The 21,771-nt window shown below is 47.7% G+C and overlaps 1 protein-coding gene and 1 long non-coding RNA gene across 3 annotated transcripts in view; one reads left to right on the top strand and one right to left on the bottom strand.

Annotated features, from left to right (window-relative positions):
- Window positions 1-1,406: 1,406 nt before the first annotated feature.
- On the top strand, window positions 1,407-12,869 carry LOC129507546 (uncharacterized). Its single transcript, XR_008664030.1, has 3 exons — window positions 1,407-1,741; window positions 10,703-10,924; window positions 12,737-12,869. It is a non-coding gene; the product is annotated as an uncharacterized LOC129507546 (long non-coding RNA).
- SPRING1 (SREBF pathway regulator in golgi 1) overlaps window positions 3,732-21,771 on the bottom strand; it is a 54,573-nt gene continuing 36,533 nt past the window's right edge. Inside the window, exons 5-6 of one of the 2 annotated variants that reach the window (XM_055322020.1) lie at window positions 16,254-16,312; window positions 3,732-3,759 (exon numbers count right to left, since the gene is read on the bottom strand). In XM_055322020.1, coding sequence (XP_055177995.1) covers window positions 3,747-3,759; window positions 16,254-16,312 — 72 coding nt within the window. In that variant the 3' untranslated portion in view covers window positions 3,732-3,746. Of the gene's footprint in view, window positions 3,760-13,951; window positions 14,087-16,253; window positions 16,313-21,771 lie in introns of those variants that run through there. The other variant, XM_055322018.1, reaches the window with a different exon arrangement.

The following is a 21,771-nucleotide window of genomic DNA, read 5'->3' as shown; positions in this document are numbered from 1 at the left end:
CCTCAGAGATCAGATTCAATTCACCTGGAAAGCTAAGTTTCCTTATGTCTCTTTCTTTGGGGGGGGGGGGTTAGAATGCCTGAAGAAGATGCCCTAATGAACTTATTTTCTTGATTTAAGAGTAGGGAGGGAGGGTTTGGGTCATTTTAAGGATTCCTTCCCTGTTTTACCAACTGAAAACTTTGGCTGTTTGTTTTCCCAGCAGGTATACTTTTCTAATGAACAGGGCCCCTGGCCTCTTCTTAGGAGGTACATGGCTTCAATTAAGTCACAAACCCCTTGTGCAGATTCATAGTCCCCTAGTTTAAAAGAATGGAAATCACTGGGGCAATAGAAGCAGCAGGGTCTTTGTCATCCAAATGCTGTGCTCAGGTGCCAGGTCTTCACCTTAACAGGGTAACCGTAGGCAGACCATTTACGTTCTGCAACAGCTCTGCAGAGCATTGCCAAGAGGTTCTCCTTGATCCACTCCATGAGAGCCACAAAGGTCTGAGTGTACCCGGGATCTCTGACAGCCCCAGCCAGCCACGGACCCCCAGGCAATTACCACCCACCACCTCTTCCCACACTCCTACCCACTACATGATTTCCACCTTACAGATGAGGAAACTGAGTCAAGGAAGGCTACTGAACACCCCTGATTGAGAATTGAGAGAGGTGGAGTCTTGGAAGTACAAGGAAAGAGGGGGGAAAAGAAAAGAAAAGAAAAGAAAGAGAGAGAGAGAGAGAGGAAAAAAAAAAAAAAAACAAAACCCAAACCAAAATCATGCGTCTTTGTTTCCCTTCTGGAACTGAGACTTCCAACTCTCCGGAGCGAGCATTACATCGGGTTCTGGAATGTTTTTCGAGACGAAGATAGCTTTCCCATCCTGTCGTGTTTTTCGCTCTCCTCTGATTCCCACCTGCTTGTTGCTGTCTGCTGGTGTCACACCTTCTGCACACTCGGAGCTCAGAGCAGAGCCGGGCTGGGTGAAACCGGGGCTCCATCTGCCCGCGTGCTTGCTGGGGGACGTCTGAAGGTAACTTTGTGCCGGCACCCTTTGCCAGGAGGCTGGGAAGCCGTCTGCAGTGCCACCCGGCTCCCATCCACCCTCGGCAGAATGAGCCGGTACCAAATCCAGCCCCCTGGTGCCGCTCAGCCAGATGGCAGGGGAAGCAAAACAAAAGTGACCTTGTTAGCAGAGTGTGTCTTCCCCGGGAGAAGCTATTTTTGTTGTGGTTGTGAACTGAAGTGTGTCTCGGCTGAATTTCTCCTTCCCTGCGAGGGCTGTGGAATGTTAATTTGTTCCAAAGTTCAGCATTTTGATTAGAACCAGGAGTGCCAGATTTTGTCAGAAACGTTTTGGAATGGGGTAGGCTCGTGCTCGCTCGCTCCCGCGCTCCCTCTCTCCCTCTCTCTTGGCCGCTGTACAAAGTCAATGTTGTTGCAGCAGCTGCTCTGGGGGAACGGCCCATCACAGATCAGAGCCGAGGGGTGAACGGGCTCCTCCCTGGATGCGGCCATGACCTCAGTGCCACAGAGGCACCGGAACTGGGGACAGCAGCAGGGTAGTAGCATTAGGGCACACCCTGCCTTTGCATGGAAAGGACAGAGAGCCCAACACGGCGCCTGGAACACACGAGTCCTGCATGCAAAACAGAAGAAAGAACAAGACCCCTAAAGGCCCAAAGCCACCTGGGCTTCAGCAGCCCAGAGGTCATGTTCAAGGTGGTTCTGGATTCTGAGGACCTTCCATCTGTTGTAAGTTCTCTTCCCTGATCCTCTTCACTCTTCTCTCTTCGATGGGTGATGAGCCCCAGTAACACGGGACTGTACTCTGTACTACAAAATGCCCCCAACTCCTCGCTCAGTCCTGGCCCCCCAGTCCTTCCTGGAGGTAATTAAGTGCAGGTCCTTCACCACAGTGTCACCAGGGCTCAACAGTATCAAACCTGCTGTTTGTCAGGCTGGAGGATTAAAAAATGGGTTTGTTTTCCTGTTTGTCTTGTAGCATGGCAGAGTGGTTAGAGGCATGGCCTCTGAACCCAGGATGCCTGGGATCTGATCCTGGTCCTGTAGCAGCAGCAGCAGCAGCAGCACTAATAATAATAGTAGTAGTAGTAATAGTAGGAGTAGGAGTAGGAGTAGTAGTAATAGTAGGAGTAGGAGTAGGAGTAGGAGTAGCAGTAGCGGCAGCTGTGTGGACGAGTCACAGGGTGGTGGGGAGGGCTTACGGACTTACACGGTCGAGAGCTCAGATCAGGCGTTGGCTTTTATTGTCACTGCTATGACTCCCTGGTCACTCATGACACTGGGCACATGCCCACCACCCACCATGCCCCTTCCCTGTCAAGGTAGTGTAGATGACTCCCCACATTTCCCAGGTTCCACAGGGAAGGCTGGGAAAGAACTCGGGAGGCGTGAACTCCGGACTTGGGCTTCAGCCCCCATGCGCACCACTGCAGCTTCTCAACTGCCTCTTCAAAGTTCAGCCCAGTGTGGAGTGGCTTTTCTGTTTCTTCCAGCTGAGACAACTAAGATCCCAAGGGTAATGGGACTGCTCCAGAGACACGGAGACCACTGAGGCAGAGCCGGGACTGGTATCCTGCAAGTTCTCCCTCTCCCTCTCCAGGGTCCACTCCAACCAGCCAGCGGTAGTCTCCCAAAGAGCCGGGTTGAGGAAGATCCTGAAGTGCAGCAAAGCTCTTGGGGAGAAAGATGCTCTGCCGTGAACACACGAGGGTGCTGGTGGTGGTGTGTCTGCAGCCCTCCTGCTCCCCACCACTCACCTCCACCCCTCCACCCCTCCACCCCTTACTCCACCACGGTTTTCCCTGCGGGGATTAATGCCTTCACTGATAGTAAGGAAAAGAAACTTCACGGCACTCAGGCTGCTCAGGCCGCATTTCTGGGCCTCTTTCTTTCTCCACCTGATCCAAAGGGGCCTTGGTGGGCGGTTCTGAGTGAAGCAGCCTGTGGAGCAGTTCTTTGCAGGAGGAAATGCTGAATGCCCCCGGTTGCTTCCTCCTCCCCTGACCGGCTTGGCAGGCCTCTGGTTGAGTGGGTACTCAGAAACACTGCAGGATAACCCCGAGGCAATAATGGTGTAAGAGCATTCGTGAGCCTACAGCTGGACCTGGCTCTCCAAGAGGCCTACATACTCTTTTTAAATTTTTTTTATTTTTTATGATAGTCATACAGAGAGAGAGAGAGAGAGGCAGAGACATAGGCAGAGGGAGAAGCAGGCTCCATGCACCGGGAGCCTGACGTGGGATTCGATCCCGGGGCTCCAGGATCGCGCCCTGGGCCAAAGGCAGGCGCCAAACCGCTGCGCCACCCAGGGATCCCGGCCTACATACTCTTGCTGTGGGATCAGTACTCGGGAGGGGAGGAGCGGATGTGCTCACCATGTCCGCAGAGGGAGCCGCTGTTGTTCAAGACGGTGGATCCAGAGGAGCCTGGGCAGCCTCCCTCTCCCTTTCCTACCCCTTGCTGGCCAGGGGTACTGTGGACGGCTCTGCTGCAGGCTGCCATCTGCTGCTGCAAACATCTGTGCTTGCTGCCTTCCAAGCGGATGGGCTGTCTGCCCTTCTTTCCCCACCTCCCTCTAGCTGCTCCTCCTTCCCTCTCCCCCGAGATGGCCATTCAAAAAAGTGTGCAGACTGTAGGCAGATGTTCAGGAGGCTTCCCTGCCGGTTCAGGTATGGGGCAGCTGACACCTCCTCATCAGTACCTGGGCAGCTGGATCTGCAAGCCTCCGGATGGCTCACAGGTGTGCCCTGCTTTGAGAAAACGCAATATTTAGAAAGAGGACACCTGTGGCAAGGTGTCTCTACATTGCACAATGACCATTCTAACCAATTTGATGATTTCTTTCCCCTGTTGGTTCTGGGTTTTTACGCAGAGTAAAAGAAATGCATATCAGATCACCTTGGAACTTCTCCAACATTCACCTGGCCAGTCCCCATGCCTCTTATGCCCAAACAAACCAGATTTGGGTAGGGTAGAGTTAGTTGAAAGATGTCTCTAGGGCCCAGATAAAGCTGACAGATCCCCTCTTTCATTACTACCACTGCTATCCTTGTGCATTTCAGTTTTGGTATAAAAATCGGTAATCAGGGGATCCCTGGGTGGCGCAGCGGTTTGGCGCCTGCCTTTGGCCCAGGGCGCGATCCTGGAGACCCGGGATCGAAACCCACATCAGGCTCCCGGTGCATGGAGCCTGCTTCTCCCTCTGCCTATGTCTCTGCCTCTCTCTCTCTCTCTCTCTCTCTCTCTCTCTCTGTGACTATCATAAATAAATAAAAAAAATAAAAAAAAATCGGTAATCACCTATACAACAGGGAAAGGACAGTCTGTTCAACAAGTGGTGCTGGGGAAACTGGACAGCTGCACGCAAAAGAATGCAGTTGAACCCTTACCTCATACCACATACAAAAATGAACTCAAAATGCAGTAAAGGCCTAAAATTAAGCCCCCAAACTATAACATTCCTAGAAGAAAACACAAGGGAAAAGCTTTAGGACATTGGATTTGGCAGTGATTTCATGGATATGACACCAAAAGCAAAAGCAACAAAAGCAGAAATAGGCAAATGGGACTACCTCAGACGTAGACACTTCTGTGTATCAAGGGAAACAACTGAGAAAGTGAAAAGCTAACCTGCAGAATGGGGGGAAAATATCTGCAAATCATGTATCTGATAAGGGGTTAATATCCAGAATATACAAGGAACTCCTACAATTTAATAACAAAATAACCCAAATAACCAGATTTCAAAATGGGCAAAAGACTTGAACAGACAATTCTCCAAAGAAGACACAGAGATAGCCAACAAGCATAGAAAAAGATGCTCAATATCCCTAATCATAAGAGAAATGCACATCAAAACTACAATGAGATGTCATCCCACACCCATTAGGATGGCTGCTAGTGGAAGAACAGAAAGAACAGGTGTTGACAAGAATGCAGAAAAGGTGGAACCCTCACTCATTGTTGATGGGAATGTAAAATTAGGATGGCTGCTAGTGGAAGAACAGAAAGAACAGGTGTTGGCAAGAATGCAGAAAAGGTGGAACCCTCACTCATTGTTGATGGGAATGTAAAATGGTGCAGCCATTAAGAAAATGAAAAGCTAGTATGGGGATTCCTCACAAAATTAAAAATAGAACTACCATAAGATCCAGCAGTCCTAATTCTGGGTCCATATTCAAAGAAATTGAAATCACAAAGAGATACCCACTTCTGTGTATGTCTGCACAACTAATGCATGTTTTTGTGGACTGACCATTTGTTCTTAGGGATGATCTAAACAGACTTTCAGGGCCTAGAAGAATTATACTGAGGCACCAGGCATTGTGCTCCTATATTTTAGAAATTCAGATACAAGATGTACATATTATGCTCATGAGGCCTGGAAGACTAGTTTTGGAAGATTCCCTGAGAAACAGGTGTTCTGTGGTCAAATGAGTTTGGGACATTCCATATTAAAGAGAACTAGAGAAGGGCACCTGGGAGCGTCTGCCTTTGGCTCAGGTCATGATCCCAGGGTCCTGGGATTGAGCCCTGTTGTTGGGCATAATGCTCAGGGGAGAGTCTGCTTCTCCCTCTCCTTCTCCCTACCCCCCTACTTGTGCTCTCTTCTCCCTCTGCCCTCATAAATACATACATACATACATACATAAAATCCTTTTAAAAATTAAAAATAAAGAGAACTAAAGAGGTTTCTAAACACAGGATGTCTTTTAAATGCCGAAGTCATGGTCACTCTCAAAACATGGTAAGAGCATACAGCTCTCCTCAGACTCAGACTCATTTAATGTTGCAACTCTTCTGGATCCCTCCTTTGAGGAAGATTTTGTAGTAACTTCAAGTAAATGATGAGCTAGAAGAATTTTGCATGAATTCATCCCGGTGGTAATCACACAGCATGGGGATTAGAGAAAGCTGGAGGCTGGTGGAGTTATAGAGGTTCTCCCTTTTCACATTCATTCATTCAATACACATTGTTAACTGTGTATTAACAGCCAGGTCTTATTAAAGACACGGATGATATGAAGATGGATGAAAATGGGCTGTGCCCTCAACCTCACATAGGCCAGGAAAATCTGAATGTTAGAAGCCCCACCAAACTGATTTAAGTCAAAAAGTGGAAGTTATGGGCTCAGCTGTCTGAAAAGTCTAGGGAATGGGTGGGAAGGTGAAACGAGAAATTATTACAAAGGCCCAAGAAACAGATGATGAGGGCCTGGGGCAACAGAGGGAGGATGGGATCCAAGAAATACTTCACCTATGAAATATTGGATTTGTCCAATCAACCAACACATGACCCTACGATGCTGTTGTATTCCAGACGCTGCAGGGATACAGAACAAATAAACACAAGACATGGTCTGGAGCCTGTAGGAGTTTACATCTAGTTGATCTAGTAATTATCAACTATCTTCCAATAAGGCTAATGCTAATGGGTTTTATCAGAAGATGAAAATAGCACCCCGACTCAGGTGCAAAAAGAGGACGGAAAAGACTTGCCACCACCTCCTGTGCCAGTTGTCACAACATGTGCTACCTTTGGGGACCCACACACTACTGGGTGACAGATTGAAACCCTGCACCTTTTTCTCCCACGAGATAAGTGGAATAATCCCAGCATAAGAGAGGAAGGAAATCGAACAAAACAGGAACTAGGGTGGGGTGGGGTTAAACAAGCCAAACAGGACAACAGATTAGAAAGCCTCTGCCAAGTTCCGTTGTGCCAGAAGAAATCTGCCCCAGGAGTCAGGTGTGACACAGGCATTCGGAAGGATGAATGAATTCCTCAACATACTTTGGGAACCGAGGCTCCCTAAAATAGCCTTCTGGCTCCCCACCCCATCACTTCCTCACCCCCCAAATTAAACAGCGGCCAACAATGATGTGAAGTGCAGGTTGGGGGTATATACACTTGTAGAGGAAAGAGATTGAAGTCAAGGGTGAAATTCAAGGTTGATGTTTTATTAGTTTCTTCCTGGAATTTGTGGATCTTGGGGTTGCAAACTGAGACCAAATGTTCCCTTTGAGCATTCTGTGCTGTGTGATTACCATTTGCATTTGCGTGGGGGTTGGGGAAAGCAGGCTGGCTGGAAAGTGTCCTTTGAGTTGCAAACATTGGGAGGCTTCTTCCAGGCAGCTCGGAAACCAAGTCCTATAGAATGCAGCTCAGTTCCTATTGATATCTTCAGGAGTCATTCAACACTCTGTGCTTGAAACCTATCAGTGATTTCCCACTGCTCTGGGTAAAGGTTACAATTCCTCATGGGCCATATGGTCCTGCTTTCTCTCTAGCTTCATTTTTATCCATGCGTCTCTTTATTCTCTGAACTATACTTCACTGGTGTTAAGTGTTAGTTCTTCTACCACAGGGCCTTTGCATATGCTATATCCATTGTCTAGACTTCATTTCACACCTGGCTCATTGAACTAACTCCTGTTTATCACTCAGTTGTCTCCTCCTCAGGGATGCCTTTTCCAGGGCCGGATTTCTCCATTATACACAGCAGGGACTGTGCTTTGGGATCCATGATCCATTTAGGAACCATGGAAAAAATGTTTAATCTCTTTGAGAATCAGAAGAATAAAGTGACTACAATGATTATTATATAATGATGAATCTAGCCTGGATTTATACTAATGCAGTTGTTAAAGGTAATTTTTTTAAAGATTATTTATTTGTGAGAGATACAGGGAAAGAGGCAGAGACCTAAGCAGAGGGAGAAGCAGGCTCCATGCAAGGAGCCCGGTGTGGGACTTGATCCTGGGACTCCAGGATCACATGCTGGGCTGAAGGCAGGCGCTAAACAGCTGAGTCACCCAGGTGTCCCTTTTTTTTTTTTTTTAATTTGAAAAGGGCCCACCAAGGCATGAATAACTGGGCTCTAGCCCTCTCAACCTCCCAGCAGCACTGGCCAGGTCTTCCCATCAAATGCTTTCATTGTGCCCTGAAGTCTTCCATCAAAGCACTTGTCACAGTTGTCATTACGTGTCCTCTAGACTTCGAGCTCCATGAGAGCAAGGAGCACAGCAGACAGGTCTCCAGACGGCATCGTAACACAGAGCCTGGCTCATTGCGCATGCTCAATAGATACCTGCTGCAGGTGTGGCTAAGCTGAGGCAGTTCACCTTTGAGGCTCAGCCCTGTCCTAAGCAAGAACACTCACTCGATCTGCTTTTAACCACCTGGCTGGCTAGCAGGTCCGAGGGGAGGGGACAGGGCGACAGGAAGCGAGAGGAAAGACTCACAGTGGACATGGGGGAAGCGACAGTGCCAAACTTCTCCCCTTGGGAAGCAGCGTGGGAGGGGTGGCAGAGACGGAGTGTAAACAAACATTTCCTTGTCTGGTAGGTCATTTTGTAATTATGCGCGGGTCAAGCACTTTAGATTCCCGGAAGTCAGACAATATCTGCTTCCAGAGGCCATTAATGGTCAAGGGCCCCTGGAGTGAAGAGGGACTTTCATTAAAAAGTCTTGTCCCATTCAGGCAGGAAGCGTGCTAAGTGACGGTCCCCGAGTGAAACAACGGAGCATGAAATAAGCAGTAGGAAGGGGCGCTGACCTCAGGGTTCAGAGAATAGGAGGGGTAACAAAAACATATGAAGTGGGGAATAGGCCAAGTGTGGTCTGAAGTCCTGGGCAAGGTGCTGGGGAGTGGGGAGGGGTGATAATGGTTTTGACTCTGTGCTCTTGGGGAAGGACGTTGGCCAGAGGCATGGAGAGCAGTGCCTTTCTCCGGGGAGGGAAAATGTGCACAGCTAGTGAGAAAGAGGACAACAGGAGGCCACGAAGAGGGAGCAGATGAGGCTGTTGCCAGGAGTGGTGCTCACCTTGCTCCCTGCCTGCCCTCCTTCACTCTTGCTCACAAAGACAGCAGGGGCTTTCACTTCACCCTCATGGCCAGGTTGAAGTGCTCTGGGAGGGAGGGGGTTGGAGGGTGAAGATGGTGAAAGGGAAGTCTGAAAGTCTGCCAAAAACAAAACCTACCCCCCCCACACACACACACACAAACCCCCAACTGGTAGCAAACAGGATGGACCAGTGGCCACGTGCCAAGATCCATTGGGTTCACATGTGACTCGGGCCTGGTGGCATAGCAGCCCCAGCTTCCCCTTGCAGGAACTAGGCAGATTATGGGAAGAGGCACCGGCATTCTTAAAATTCCCCTGTCCTCACAGACCTAAAATTAACATGACTGTTTATAGCGCTAGATATGGATTTGGAACATAGTATTAGTAAATAACATAATAATGGCCCAGGGATCCAATACTGGAGCTGCAGTTCTATTTGCCTATGGCAACCAACCACCAGTACATTTGATAGGTCAGAATTCTCATCACTGTCCTTAGTATTCAAGGATGACAGCGGCTGATACTGTTCCTCTACGAGGCAAAGATCACCAAAAGAACAAATCATATAGTCTTTTTCTTCAAACAGCTTTTTGAGATATCGCTCACACGCCACACAATGCAATGGTTTTTGTTATATTCACAGGGTTGTGCAACACCACAATTTAATTTTAGAACATTTCTGTCTCCCCTAAAAGAAACCCCACACCAGTAGCAGTTAGACCTGAGTTCCTCTTCCCTCTATTCCCTGGAAACCGCCAATCTCCTTTCTGTCTCTATGGCTTTGCTTATTCTATATACTTCGTATAAATAGAACCACACGATGTGGTCTTTCGGAGCTGGCTCCTTCCATTTAGCATAGTGTTTTCAACGTTCATCCGTGTTGGAGCATCTCTCAGCACCACATCATTTTCACTGCTAAATATGCTGTTGTAGGACACGCCACATTTTGCTTCTCCATTCATCACAGGTGGACATTTGGGTGGTTTCCACCTTTAGTCTGTTGTGAATAGTGCTGGTGGGAACACAGGTGCACTCAACCAGGTGACAAAATTGCAAGTGCCCCAATTCTCCTATGACTTCAAACCCTCTCTAACTTTCTTTGGACCTAAGAGTGCATGACAATATACTTTACTTACAATCTTATCTTTTCCTAAAAGGCAGTTTTTTATGGAGGGATCTTGGTAGCCTGTGGGTTGGAACAGTGGATTTTGTGAAGAGATGATGCTTTAATGATTCGGAAAAATAAAACTGCTGAGCTAGGCAGTATTTTTCATGTGATAACTTTGCAGGGTGTGTTAATTTGCACATATGCACTCTTACGGGGCAGGCCATATGCGGAGGTTGCAAACCTGCGCCCAGAGGCCAAATTCATTCCCACAGGCATGCCATGTTGGGCCAGGATATTATCTTTGGATTATCTGAGCTAGCATTTTCTTAAAAAGGATAAATATCTTAAAATAATAATAAATTTTTTTAAAAATCAAAATGGATAAAAATCTTGATTTCTGCCTTCTCTTTCTGCCTTTGAGATGGAGCCACCCTCTCCCAAGCTGCCAAGACCCCACGGCTCCCTTTCATCCCTCTGGTTTTGAGGCTCAGCTGTCAGTTATCATTCACATGCACTGGTGTTTTTCTGATGATAGAGAACCAGTTCTCTGTAGCCAGGCCTCCACCTGAGCAAATCTAGCTGAGCAAGCTTCAGGACAAATAGAGAAAGCATATTTCTTTGTGGAGAAAAAATTATTCCTATATGATTTAATATGCACAACCATATGCCTACAACTCTGATATATAGCGCGCATCTTCTCCTGCACGATGCCTGTCTCTATCCTCTCCCTACAGGCGTTGGTGTTTGCAGCCCTTGGCCTACAATCTTCCCACGTGTGTCTGCAGCCTCTCTCCTATCAGAGTGGATCTCCAGGTTCTTTGAGGATCATCCCTGTAACTTCTATAGTAGCCACCGCCCCCAGTTCCCTACAACACCTGCTATGGGACTGTTGACTAAAGACGCCTTGGTATGTGACCGGCTGTCACTTCCAACAAAATCTTTGAAGATGATAACAGGTACTCTTATTAAGCATTTACTGTGTATCTGGCTCTATTCTAAGCAACTCAGGACTTGGGTACTTAGATGATTAGGTTTTTACCTACCCCACGAAGAGACAAGCAAGGTATGTAAGTTGCCCAGTAAATGGTGGAGCTAGGGTTTGAAGTCAGTGGTCAGTCTGGAACATATCTTCGCAACCACTAGTCTACATGCCATTCTAGATTGATTTGTCTTTGGTACAAGGTGTTTGTTTTTTTTTAACCTAATGGGAGAAACTGAGGCATGAAAGAGACCCAAGTCTCACCTAGGATCAAATAAAGCCTGAGTGCCCGGGACTTTATTCCAAAAGAACCAGAAGTAAATTCCCTAGGCTGCTGTTTCATGTAGGTACCTGATGCTACTGGACAGAGACCGTCCCATTCTAGGCCATCATTATTTTTCCAAGTGTCAGAGATTTGGGAGTAGCAGTGAACATTTTGGAGAGATACAAGAACCTACTCAGAAAAAAATGTTTAGAAAGCTTCCTTTTCTCATTACAAGTTTAAAAAGAAAGAAAAAAAAACTATATCCCACAAGGAGATAAATTGTAATTCTTACAACTTAAATTTGTTACAAGCTGGACATACCTAAGATATAGTAACAGTAGCAAAGAGGTGACTGAAAATTTCAACTTTCCACCTGCAGAGCTCTTTGGGGTTGGACATGTGCAATCATGCCCACTTTTCCATTTATTCTAGAAACCCCTTACAACAGCTCATGGAGGCTGATTACAGGTGGGGACAGTGTGGCTCAGAAAGGTGAAGGAATGCTCTCAAGGTCCCACAGTCACATGCACCCAAGCAGCAGCACAGTGGGTGTCAGAAATGGTTCATTCCATACAACAGGCCAATTAGCAAACATGTACTGGGGCCCAGAAGAAGCACTGGCAATATAGGGACAAGTCAGATATGCCTTGCTCACCATGGCGATAGGGGCTCTGTGCTTGGCTCACCCCAATGCGTCCAAGTGCCCCAGGCTGGCTGCTCTGGGTCCTGGCAGCCCCCCACAGCCAAAGTCCTAGCCAGCTGCAGTGTTGGCCCTCCCTTCGATAACACTCCTCTACCAGTGCCCAGCTTCCTGCTAGTGGCTGCCCCAGCCTCAATGAAGCCTGGGCACTAAGGAGTCTAAACAAGTTCCCCTCAAGGCCAATAAATTAAGCTGGACCCCTCAATCACTCTTCGCATGAAAATAAATTCTAAAGGGATTAATGTTCAATTTAAAAATTAAAGCCATAAAAAGTCTAGGGAGAAAAAAATGGTCATTAAAAATATATATAATCATGGAGAGGAAAAGGCAAACACAAAAACCCAAAAGCCATAAGGAAAGATTAATATGACCAACTACATAGAAATTAAAATCTCCTATGTGGTGAAAAAAATTACAAATGCAAACAATAAACCTGAAAAATATTTGTAATGCATTTCTTTAGTATTCAAAGAGCTCTTATATATCTCTATAAAAAAGACAAAGCCAAAACAGAAAATGTACAAAGGACATGAAAACCAGTTCATAAAAGAAATATAAGTGGCCAATAAACATGTGAAAAAAAAATGCACCTCATAATGCATGTGAATTTAAATGAGTCAATTCTTCAGCAGTCAGATTGGCAAAGATTAAACAGGTTGATGATGCCCAGGATGGGTGAGGATGTGGGATCAGTACTTTAATGTATTCTCGGGGAGGGCAAACTGGTGCAGCGATATGGAGTCCAATTTAGCCATATCTAGTGAATTTTTAAAGGATGCATAGCCAGGGACTAGCAAGTTCACTTCTAGTCATTTATCCTACAGAGATGTTTGCTCAAGCACTCTACAACTTACATACAAGGATGCTTCAGCTACAGTCTCATCGGTAGGAGATAAGGCGCCACCAAATAGCCACCTGTAGGCAAATGATGAAGTCACGAAGTATTCTCCAGCTACATTAAAGAAGAAAGAAGGGATCCCTGGGTGGCACAGTGGTTTGGCGCCTGCCTTTGGCCCAGGGCGCGATCCTGGAGACCCGGGATCGAATCCCACGTCGGGCTCCTGGTGCATGGAGCCTGCTTCTCCCTCTGCCTGTGTCTCTGCCTCTCCTCTCTCTCTCTCTCTCTCTCTGTGTGTGACTATCATGAATAAATAAATAAAATCTTTAAAAAAAAAAAAAGAAGAGAGAAGTCTGTATGTGCCCATCTGGAAAGATCTCCAACATATGCAAACAAAACGAAACAACAAGCAAATAAGCAACACCCAGAACATCCTCAGACTAGCCCTGACTACCGTGGCATCTCCTCTCCTGCCTTATTCCACTTCCAGCCCGAGGTGAGGGATAACTCACTAACTGAATGACCTTGGGTAAGTTACTCAATCTCTTGGTGCCTCAGTCTCCTCCCCAGAGACTGGAGATCCTGAGTGCCCCTGTCATAACGTACAATAGAACAGTGCATAGAGAGCATTTAGAAGAATTCATGGTACCCGGTAAGCACTACCTAAATATTGGGCTTTTAAAAATTATCAGGAAGTAAAAGAGCAAGAAGTGGAACAGTGTAGGCAGTGTGCTATAGAGCTTTTGGTCTTCAAGGAAAAAAGACAACACGTGCAGGTATCCATCAGTGCGCACAGCAACTATCTCTGCCTAAATACAAGGAAATGGTGGCTTTGCAAAGTAACAGAGAGGCTGGGGGCAGCAGTGAGAGGGAGAAAAGCCCTTCTGAATGTTGAGCCATTTTTATATATACATAAAGAAACACACAATTTCAGGGAAGCTGTACAAGAAATTGTTACCAGAGGTTACACCTGGGAGTGAGAAGACTTTCACTTTCATTCCTTTTCTTCCATGCCACTTAATTTTTAAGCTTATATGCCTATGTGAGCTTTATAGCAAAAAAATAAACAAAACAAAGAAACCAAATTAAAAAAAAAAAACAGAAAAGCGTATCTGATCTAAAAAAGAGAAGAGACTCGCCCTCCCCAATAGTGTGTTCTTTCAGCTGAGCAGCCTGCCATACTGGAGGCTGGGGGAGCAGTGGGGCGGGCAGCGCTGGAATCCGATGGGCAGTCGTGGTTCCGGGCTGCAGTCTGGCACTGGGTATTTCTCCGATCCATCTCCCACTGGTCATGGAATCAATATCCACTTAAAAACCTCTGCTGGTCTCCCACTGCCTGCAGGAAAAAGTCCAAACTCTTAACACAGCATGCAGGGTCCTTTGCAGCCTGCGCCCCCACACCTCTGCAGCTTCATCCTGTAAGTCCCTGTCATACCAAGCAAGCAGTGCGCCACTGAGGGAAGTGTGGGGGGTGGGGAGGAGACAGGTGGACCTTGTTGGGGGGCTCTTAGTTCGCCACTCATTAGCCTTGGCCTTGGCCAAGCAATGCAGTCTCTCCCAACACCACCCAAAGAGCAAGGATAATACCACTTAGTCCTTGCAGGACTTTGGAGGATTCAGTAACATTCATTGGAGGATTCAGGATGTACATTAGAGCAGCGAGCATATAATATGGCATGTAATCATCCACTGGTGCAGTGTGATGGCTCCAGCAAGTTCTTTTGTCACCTGTTTTGGTCTAAGTAGAAACTCTTCCTTCCACTCTTCAATCTCCTTCCTCCTTTTCTGCCTGGCAAACATCTCCTGAATGTTTGCCACCCTCGTCTTTGCATTCCAAGGGGATTAATTCACTTGCCCGTGGTGACTTAAACCACTTTGTATTTTAATTATGTTACAGGAGGGCATGGGTGGTGTCTTCCTTATCACTTAGATCTGGGCAGAGTAGGTGCTCAGTAAATGGTTCAGAATAAATACACTTGCTCGCCTACCCTCAGTGAACTTTATCATGTTCATCTAGAGAAAGGGCTTAACGGAGAAAAAGAAAATATGCTTCCAGTTCAAGGAGGCAGAAGAGGGCTGCAGTGAACTCCCAGTTCCCAGTGGCTGGTCTTTTGTCTAAAAGAAAGTCACACAGACCTTTGCCATTGGTTTCATAATGCTGTGCCATTTCTCACCTAGGAGACTTCCCTTTAATGGGAACCTGTTTGCATACAATGTAACCCCCGGGCACAATAACCCTGCCTTCTCTTTCAAATGAAATGTTTGCAATGAAATGCAGAGGCAACAGGAACCCTTTTGCTTTCCAATTACCTATGCGAAGGCACCAGCACCTGAGAAATATCAACCCTGTTCTCTTCCTGTCCGTGACCCCGGAAAATGTCAGAACAGATGTTTCCAAATTGTGTATAAAAATAAGCAAACCAACGGTAAAGGGCTCCCTGGCTGGCCCCCACCTGCCCAGCATCAGGCTGGAGTGTGGTTTGATGGTCGTGGGGGGAAACCCTTGAACCGAGAAGGTCCAGGTGGGAGCTGTGCTGAGCTTCGCAGTGTCTGCAGCAGCACACTGGGTGGGATGGAGGGAGGGGCCCCAGCGCCCTGAGCCTCGGGGCTGGCACCCTCCGCAGCCTGCCCTGAGGGAGAGCAGGATGGTGGCAGGTATGGCTGGATCAAGGGTCCCCTGCTGTCACCCACTGGAAGAATGAGGGAGAGGGGAAGGAGGAAAGGGAAAGTGCAGGACCAGAAGGAAGCTGCATTTACTCAGTAGCTTCCTAGGTGCCTAGTGCTGTGCTGAGGGCTTTTGTATATATAATCTCCTATCATCCCCATGTCCGAGATGGATGTTCCCATTCTGCAGGTGAGGAAACTGAGTCCAGAGAGGGATGTGCACGCAGACACGCAGGCAGGAGCAGCCAGAATTCCAGCCAGCCCTTTCAACACTGCTCCTCTGCAAGGAGGGCGCACTTTCCGCTGCTCGCTCCCTCCTCCACCCTGGCAGTGCTAACCTGCCTTCAGGCCAGAGGAAAGCTGTTTCTAGAGAAGCCACATCCACAGGCAAGGAGGGAGGAGGCGGTGCTGCCCCCTCGTGTTGGATGGACCACACACACACACACACACACACACACACACACACAACCTCCGCGTCTCAGGACAGCTCTTTCCCTTTCAGGGTGCCCCAGACCTCCATGTGAATCAGACTTCAACTTCGTAATAAAGAAGAGGCACTCTGTCATTCACCCCGTCGCCCATGCAGAATTCTGGGGGTGGCCCTGGCCCAGCGGTGCACATAGAGAGGCCACATGTGGATGTGCCAGGGAAGTCCTTATATACCCTGGGTTCTCAGAGTTAGCACAACTAGATTCCAGGGCCATCTTTGCTTTAAAAAAATACATCCATCAACTTCAGCGCAGCAGAAGCTCTGATCCCAAGCACATCTGTGCAGCAACACAGTGTTCTGGGCAGGCAAACACTGCCCCCACCCCATCTTTAAAGACAGAATGACTCACCCATATAAGCAGGGCAGGAACTCCGTGTTTGCTTGGGGCAGGACGGGGGGCGGCTTTTTCTGGTGGGGAAAAACCAAAGTTTATGTATAATTGATGCAAGATGTCATTTTTTTGGATCAGATAAAAGATTTTCTGCTATTCATCCCACTAAAAAGACTTTCTATAAATTTCCTTTTACAGAGTAAGTGCTCAGTAATCTTTAGAATCCAATTCCAGATAAGCCCATGCTTTAAAACAGAATCGTGGACACTCTCTTCTTCCCCAACAAGGGATGGATCCCACCTTCGGAATGCTCTGAACGCTCTGCATCTTTCTGGAAACTTCCCTGACCTTTGTTTGCCTCATTTTCTCCTATCTGTCAAATGGAGCCACACTAGCTACTATTATTCATCAAGCGATTTCAAGGAAATGTGAGGCTCTTAAAGAAGATTTCAATCTCAGACTTGGAATTCTCATTACAATGGCTTGTTTCACCTTCAAAGCACGATAGCATTAACGAGGTCTGCCTAATTACACTGCAGAGCAATGGCTTGCATTTATGTTGCTGCATGTGACGGAAATTGGGGTGGTCATTTGTCGAAAACGTTCCCATGCCTGAGAGATAGGTACATAAACTTTCAGCCTTATCTGATTATCAATGAAGGTTTTGTATGTGTGGTGTGTGTTTTAAGGGTCTAAATGCTGGGTGCATGACAAAAGAATGGTTCCTCTTTGCAATATGCCAGCTGTCATGGGTTTCCAGGCAAGATATTATTTCTGAAAAATAGATATGGACAATAGATAATGTCTATATTAATATCACTAAAACGTGGTCCTCTCCTGTAGCTCACCCGAGACGAGGACAGCAGTGTATAAAGAGGCAGACGCCAGACAAGAGACTTTTTTCTTGTGACAGTTTGAGCTTCCCTGCTGCAATTAACTTTTTCTCCCCCTCCTTCTCCTCCTTCATCTCATGCAATGCGGTTCAGAAAAAGGGGGCCTGTATTTTCCTCCTGCTGATGGAAGTTGATTAGCAGTCAGGTGGAGTGATGCTCAGGGGACAACACAGCGGATTAATTAAATCACTTCTACTGGCTAAGTGGTGACACTTTGATTTATAGCAGAACTCACTCAACCAGACAGCAGCTTTTCTTGCATGCCGAAGGAGGAAGGGCCAAAGTGGCCACTGGTTGGAGGCCGAGGGCTTTGCAAACTTTAAAGACAAGCGTCCTAGTCATTAAAGCAGAGGCCCCTGCTGGGCTCCTCTCTTAGGGGCGGGGAGGCCTGCAGGCTCAGGAGAGGAACCAGAGAGTAGGGAGCAGCTGAGGCTGGCCTGCAAGCTGCTGAGGAGCAAGAAGACCCGTTTCAGAACACACAGAACTCGATTACACCCCTACAGAAAAAGCAACCTCGAAACGGCAGGATCATCTCTATGTCTGTTGGGTGTTTTGTTTTGTTTTGTTTTGAAGTAATCTCTATGCCTAACGTGGGGCTCAAACTCATGACCCCGAGATCAAGAGTCGCAGGCTCCATCAACTGAGCCAGCCAGGAGTCCCTCTAGGTCTGTTTTTACTGGACTGCTCGTCGGTATTGCACCTTGGCTCACCCACAGGAAATAGCCCCGTGATGGTCCTGTCATAGGGACTCCGGAAAACTTATCACAACCAAATCACTTTCTTAACACACTTATTCTCACATACCAAAATCACCCTCCATCATTTATATTATCCATAAAACATAAAACTTATTCACAACACACAATAAAATAAATTAACCTAATTCTCTATACCATCCTCCCCCATCCCTACCCATAATATAATCCAAACATTCCCCAAACAACCCAAACCACTCCAATAAAAACAAACCCCATAACTTTATCTTTTCCCCCCTTAACCAACACATCCCCCTTATACACTTACTACACCCCCAATCAAAAAATTTCCACAATCTCAATCCCCATTAAACTCCCCCCACAACCTATACTTTAATAAAACAACCTAACACAAAAATCCCCACTACAAATCCAAAAACTACCTTTCCTTTCTTCCACCAAAAAACCTTCAACCCATCTCCACATTCCACACCCCACCCTTATCTCCCCCCCACTAAAAATCTACTACCCTCCCCCACCCCCCCTACACATATCACAAAAACAAATCATAATTCTATATATATCTCCTCACACCATTTCAACCTATAACAACCATATTAATTCCAATGATTCTCTAATCAACAAAATACAAAGCTCTCCGCCCCACCCACCCCCCCTAAACATATTATATTTTCATTTCCCACATAAATCAACCAAATCGTCATAGACAGCCAGATGTGCGTGGACAGACGCCTGGTAAACAGGCTGTGGTGTATGCGTAGTTGGAATACTCTTCAGCTGTACAGAGGAAGGACATTCTAACACAGGCTCCAGCGGGGATGAATCTTGAGGACGTTGTGCTAAATCAAAGAAATCAGACACTGAAGGACAAATACTGTATGATTCTGATTGTATGAGGTACCTGGAGTCATCAAGTCTGTAGAGGCAGAAAGTAGAGGGTTGAGTGCCCGGGGCCAGGGCCAGGGACAACGGGGAGTTGATGTTTTTTTTTTTTTCTCTCTCTCTTTTTTTTTAAAGATTTTATTATATATATATAGGGGGGGGGCAGAGACACAGGCAGAGGGAGAAGCAGGCTCCATGCAGGGAGCCCGATGTGGTACTGGATCCCAGGACTCCTGGATCACGCCCTGGGCCAAAGGCAGGCACTGAACCGCTGAGCCACCCAGGGATCCCCCGGGAGTTGATGTTTTATGGGGTCAGAGTGTCACTTGGGAAAGATGAAGAGTTCTGGAGACAGACGGTGGTGATGGCTGCACAGTCTCATGAATGGACTTAATGCCACTTTACGCTTAAAAATGGCTATAACATGGTCTATATCTTATGGTAAGTATAATTTACCACAATAAAAAATAAAAATTAAATTGGAATAAAAACAGACAACCACTACCACCACCACCACCAAACCGAATTAATTTTGGACGTCCCGCCCCTTTGCCTCTTTGCCCCCTCATGCCCTCTCCAGTCAATTTAGAGCAGAGTTTGTGGCTGAGGTGCAGGAGGTGGGGGTGGGGGGCAGAGGGCAAGAGAGAAAGGAGAGAGGAATGACAGGAACTGGCCCTCGCCTGGCTCCTTCCTAACTCGGGAGTCCGCAGAACGCTTATCCCAACCGTGAAGGGAGCTGACGTAACATCAAATATTAAAAGGGTAGAGGAACCAGCATAGTTTTCCATATAAATGACTCTACGAACATATATGAAGATTGCTTTTAAAATTCAAATATAATTATTTTTTAAAAGGCATCCTGTGTGCGCTGTCTCTCTCCCAGCACTGACACTTCGGGCTGTTGTCATGCTCCAGTGAGGTGCCTGCTGGCAGCCAGCCCAAAGCATAAGTTCCTACACACTGCGCATCCCTCCCCGATCCACCTTTAAATTAAACCAAGAATATGTCCCTTGCCATTACTACATCCCCTAACACCCATTTATTTTTCATTTACAATAAAAATATTTCCCAGATCTATCCAATATCAAACATTTCTCTTCTATTAAACACAAATCCTCTTCCATCCAATACCCACTCCTTTCCAACCTACCACCTTTTACCCCCAATCAAAATTTCCCTTTCAATTCTTAATCCAATATACCCCAAAATCAACCACCCTTTCTACCCCCAATCACTCATTTTATTAACTTTTCATATCCACTACTACCCATCCCCCACCACCCATCATCCTTACTTCACCTAACTCTCTTCATCTTATTTAATATTCCTCTGTACATTCCCCACTCCCCATTTTTTATTATCAGTCCCAACGCGGTAGCCCTTTTGATTGCACATATTATATCCTGTAGCTGGACCGGGCGTGATCCCTCCCCTATCCCGCCCGGCGGCACAGCGATCCACCTTAACTCGTCTTGCCCCCATTTTCTCGACTTCCCCAGGGGCGCCATAAGTCATCGCTTCCACAACCTTGCTCACACCTACCACGACCACCTCCCCCCTCCGCTCCCCCACGACACCTCTGAGCAATTAGCCTTCACTGTGCCTGGCGTGGGACAGCGGCGGCGGCTTCTGCGTGGAAAAGGAAACGGGCTGTCCCAGTCCTGGGGGGGCGGGGGGGGGAGGAGCCCGGTGGACACACCTGACGTCCGGCTCCCTAGCCCAGGGGAGGGGGACGAGCTGCGGAGGGCCTTCAGGGCTCTTGCCTGGTCCTTATCAGACATAACCCTTCACCAGTGGAGGAAACTGCTCCTCAGGAAGGTTAAAGCAATTTTGCCAAGGTCTCAGAGCTGGAAGGCGGTGAGGCTGGGACACATCCCCGCTCTGCCTCGCTCCCTGGCCTTTTGTTTTGTGGGTTGGTTTTGTTTTTAATTGCACCCACCCAAAGGAAACGGATTTGTTCCTTTTTCTGGGCGGGGCCGGTGGGGGGTGGCAGTTGGCTGCCCTCAAAGCTCGGCCCTGCCCCAGTTCAAGACGATTTCACTACCTTCTCTGCCCTTTGGCAGTTAAAAGCCCCCCCCCCCTCCAGCTCTGCAGTGACTGTGAGGAGACATGCGGGGAGAGGGGGAGGAGGGAACAGTTTTAAAAATGAATATATGCATGTGTCTCTCCTGCTAATCACCGGAATGCATTTTCAGGAGAGGTGAGCAGAGGGATTAGCTGCAGGACTCCCATTAATGCTAACTTTATTTCAGTAATGAGGTGCCAAGGCATGGAGCAATCACGGTAGCTAATACGGTGTAATCACAGTGATGAGATGCGCATGCTGGGAGGGAGGGGGAGGGCGCGATAGCTGGGCGCCTCACATGGCAGAGGCAGCAGGAGCAGAGGGGGAGGCAGGGGAGCCAGGCCAGGGGCTGAGCCCGCTAAAGGGGCACCCGGATAAGGCGGGAATAACAACAGCCCCTCCTCGGACATGGGCCGGGCCAGGTGAGGAGCGCTGTTCACTTCATTTAAGCCTTACGATGAACCAGAGAGCTAGCTGATTATCCCCATTGTACAGATCAGCAGACTGAGTTTGAGAAAAATCTGTCTGCCCAAAGTCCTACAGTGAGGGGAGGAACCTGTCTGAAGTCAGATATCTCAGGGTCACGACCCTTTACAGTACTCCACCTCCACTGGGGAGAGAGAGTGGGGAGGTGCAGCTCCAGGAGCTACATGGGCAGCGGCAGTGCGGCACCCACCAGGGTGGGGAGAGAAGAGTCTCTGCGCATGGCCCCGGCCCCCAGTGTAGGGGTGTGCCCGTGTGCCTGGCGCTCAGCACACTACATCACAGCTGTTCCTTTGGATGTCTGAGTGGTGTGGGAGGGGGAAGGAAGGGATGAAATCACCTTCAGGGATCACATTCTAGGTACTACCTGCAGCCAGAGAGGAAATCCCCAGCACATCCACAAATGGAAGTTAGGATCTCCAGACCGCCTGAATCCTTGTCTGCAAACACTTGCAGGCCAGGGACAGTTCCCTTTCAACAGAGCCTTGTGTCTCCCC

The sequence above is a fragment of the Nyctereutes procyonoides genome, unplaced genomic scaffold (genome assembly GCF_905146905.1).
Source record: "Nyctereutes procyonoides isolate TBG_1078 unplaced genomic scaffold, NYPRO_anot_genome, whole genome shotgun sequence".
Classification (NCBI taxonomy): domain Eukaryota; kingdom Metazoa; phylum Chordata; class Mammalia; order Carnivora; family Canidae; genus Nyctereutes; species Nyctereutes procyonoides.
The sequence above is the reverse complement of the archived record's forward strand: the minus strand, read 5'-3'. Positions and strand labels throughout refer to the sequence as shown.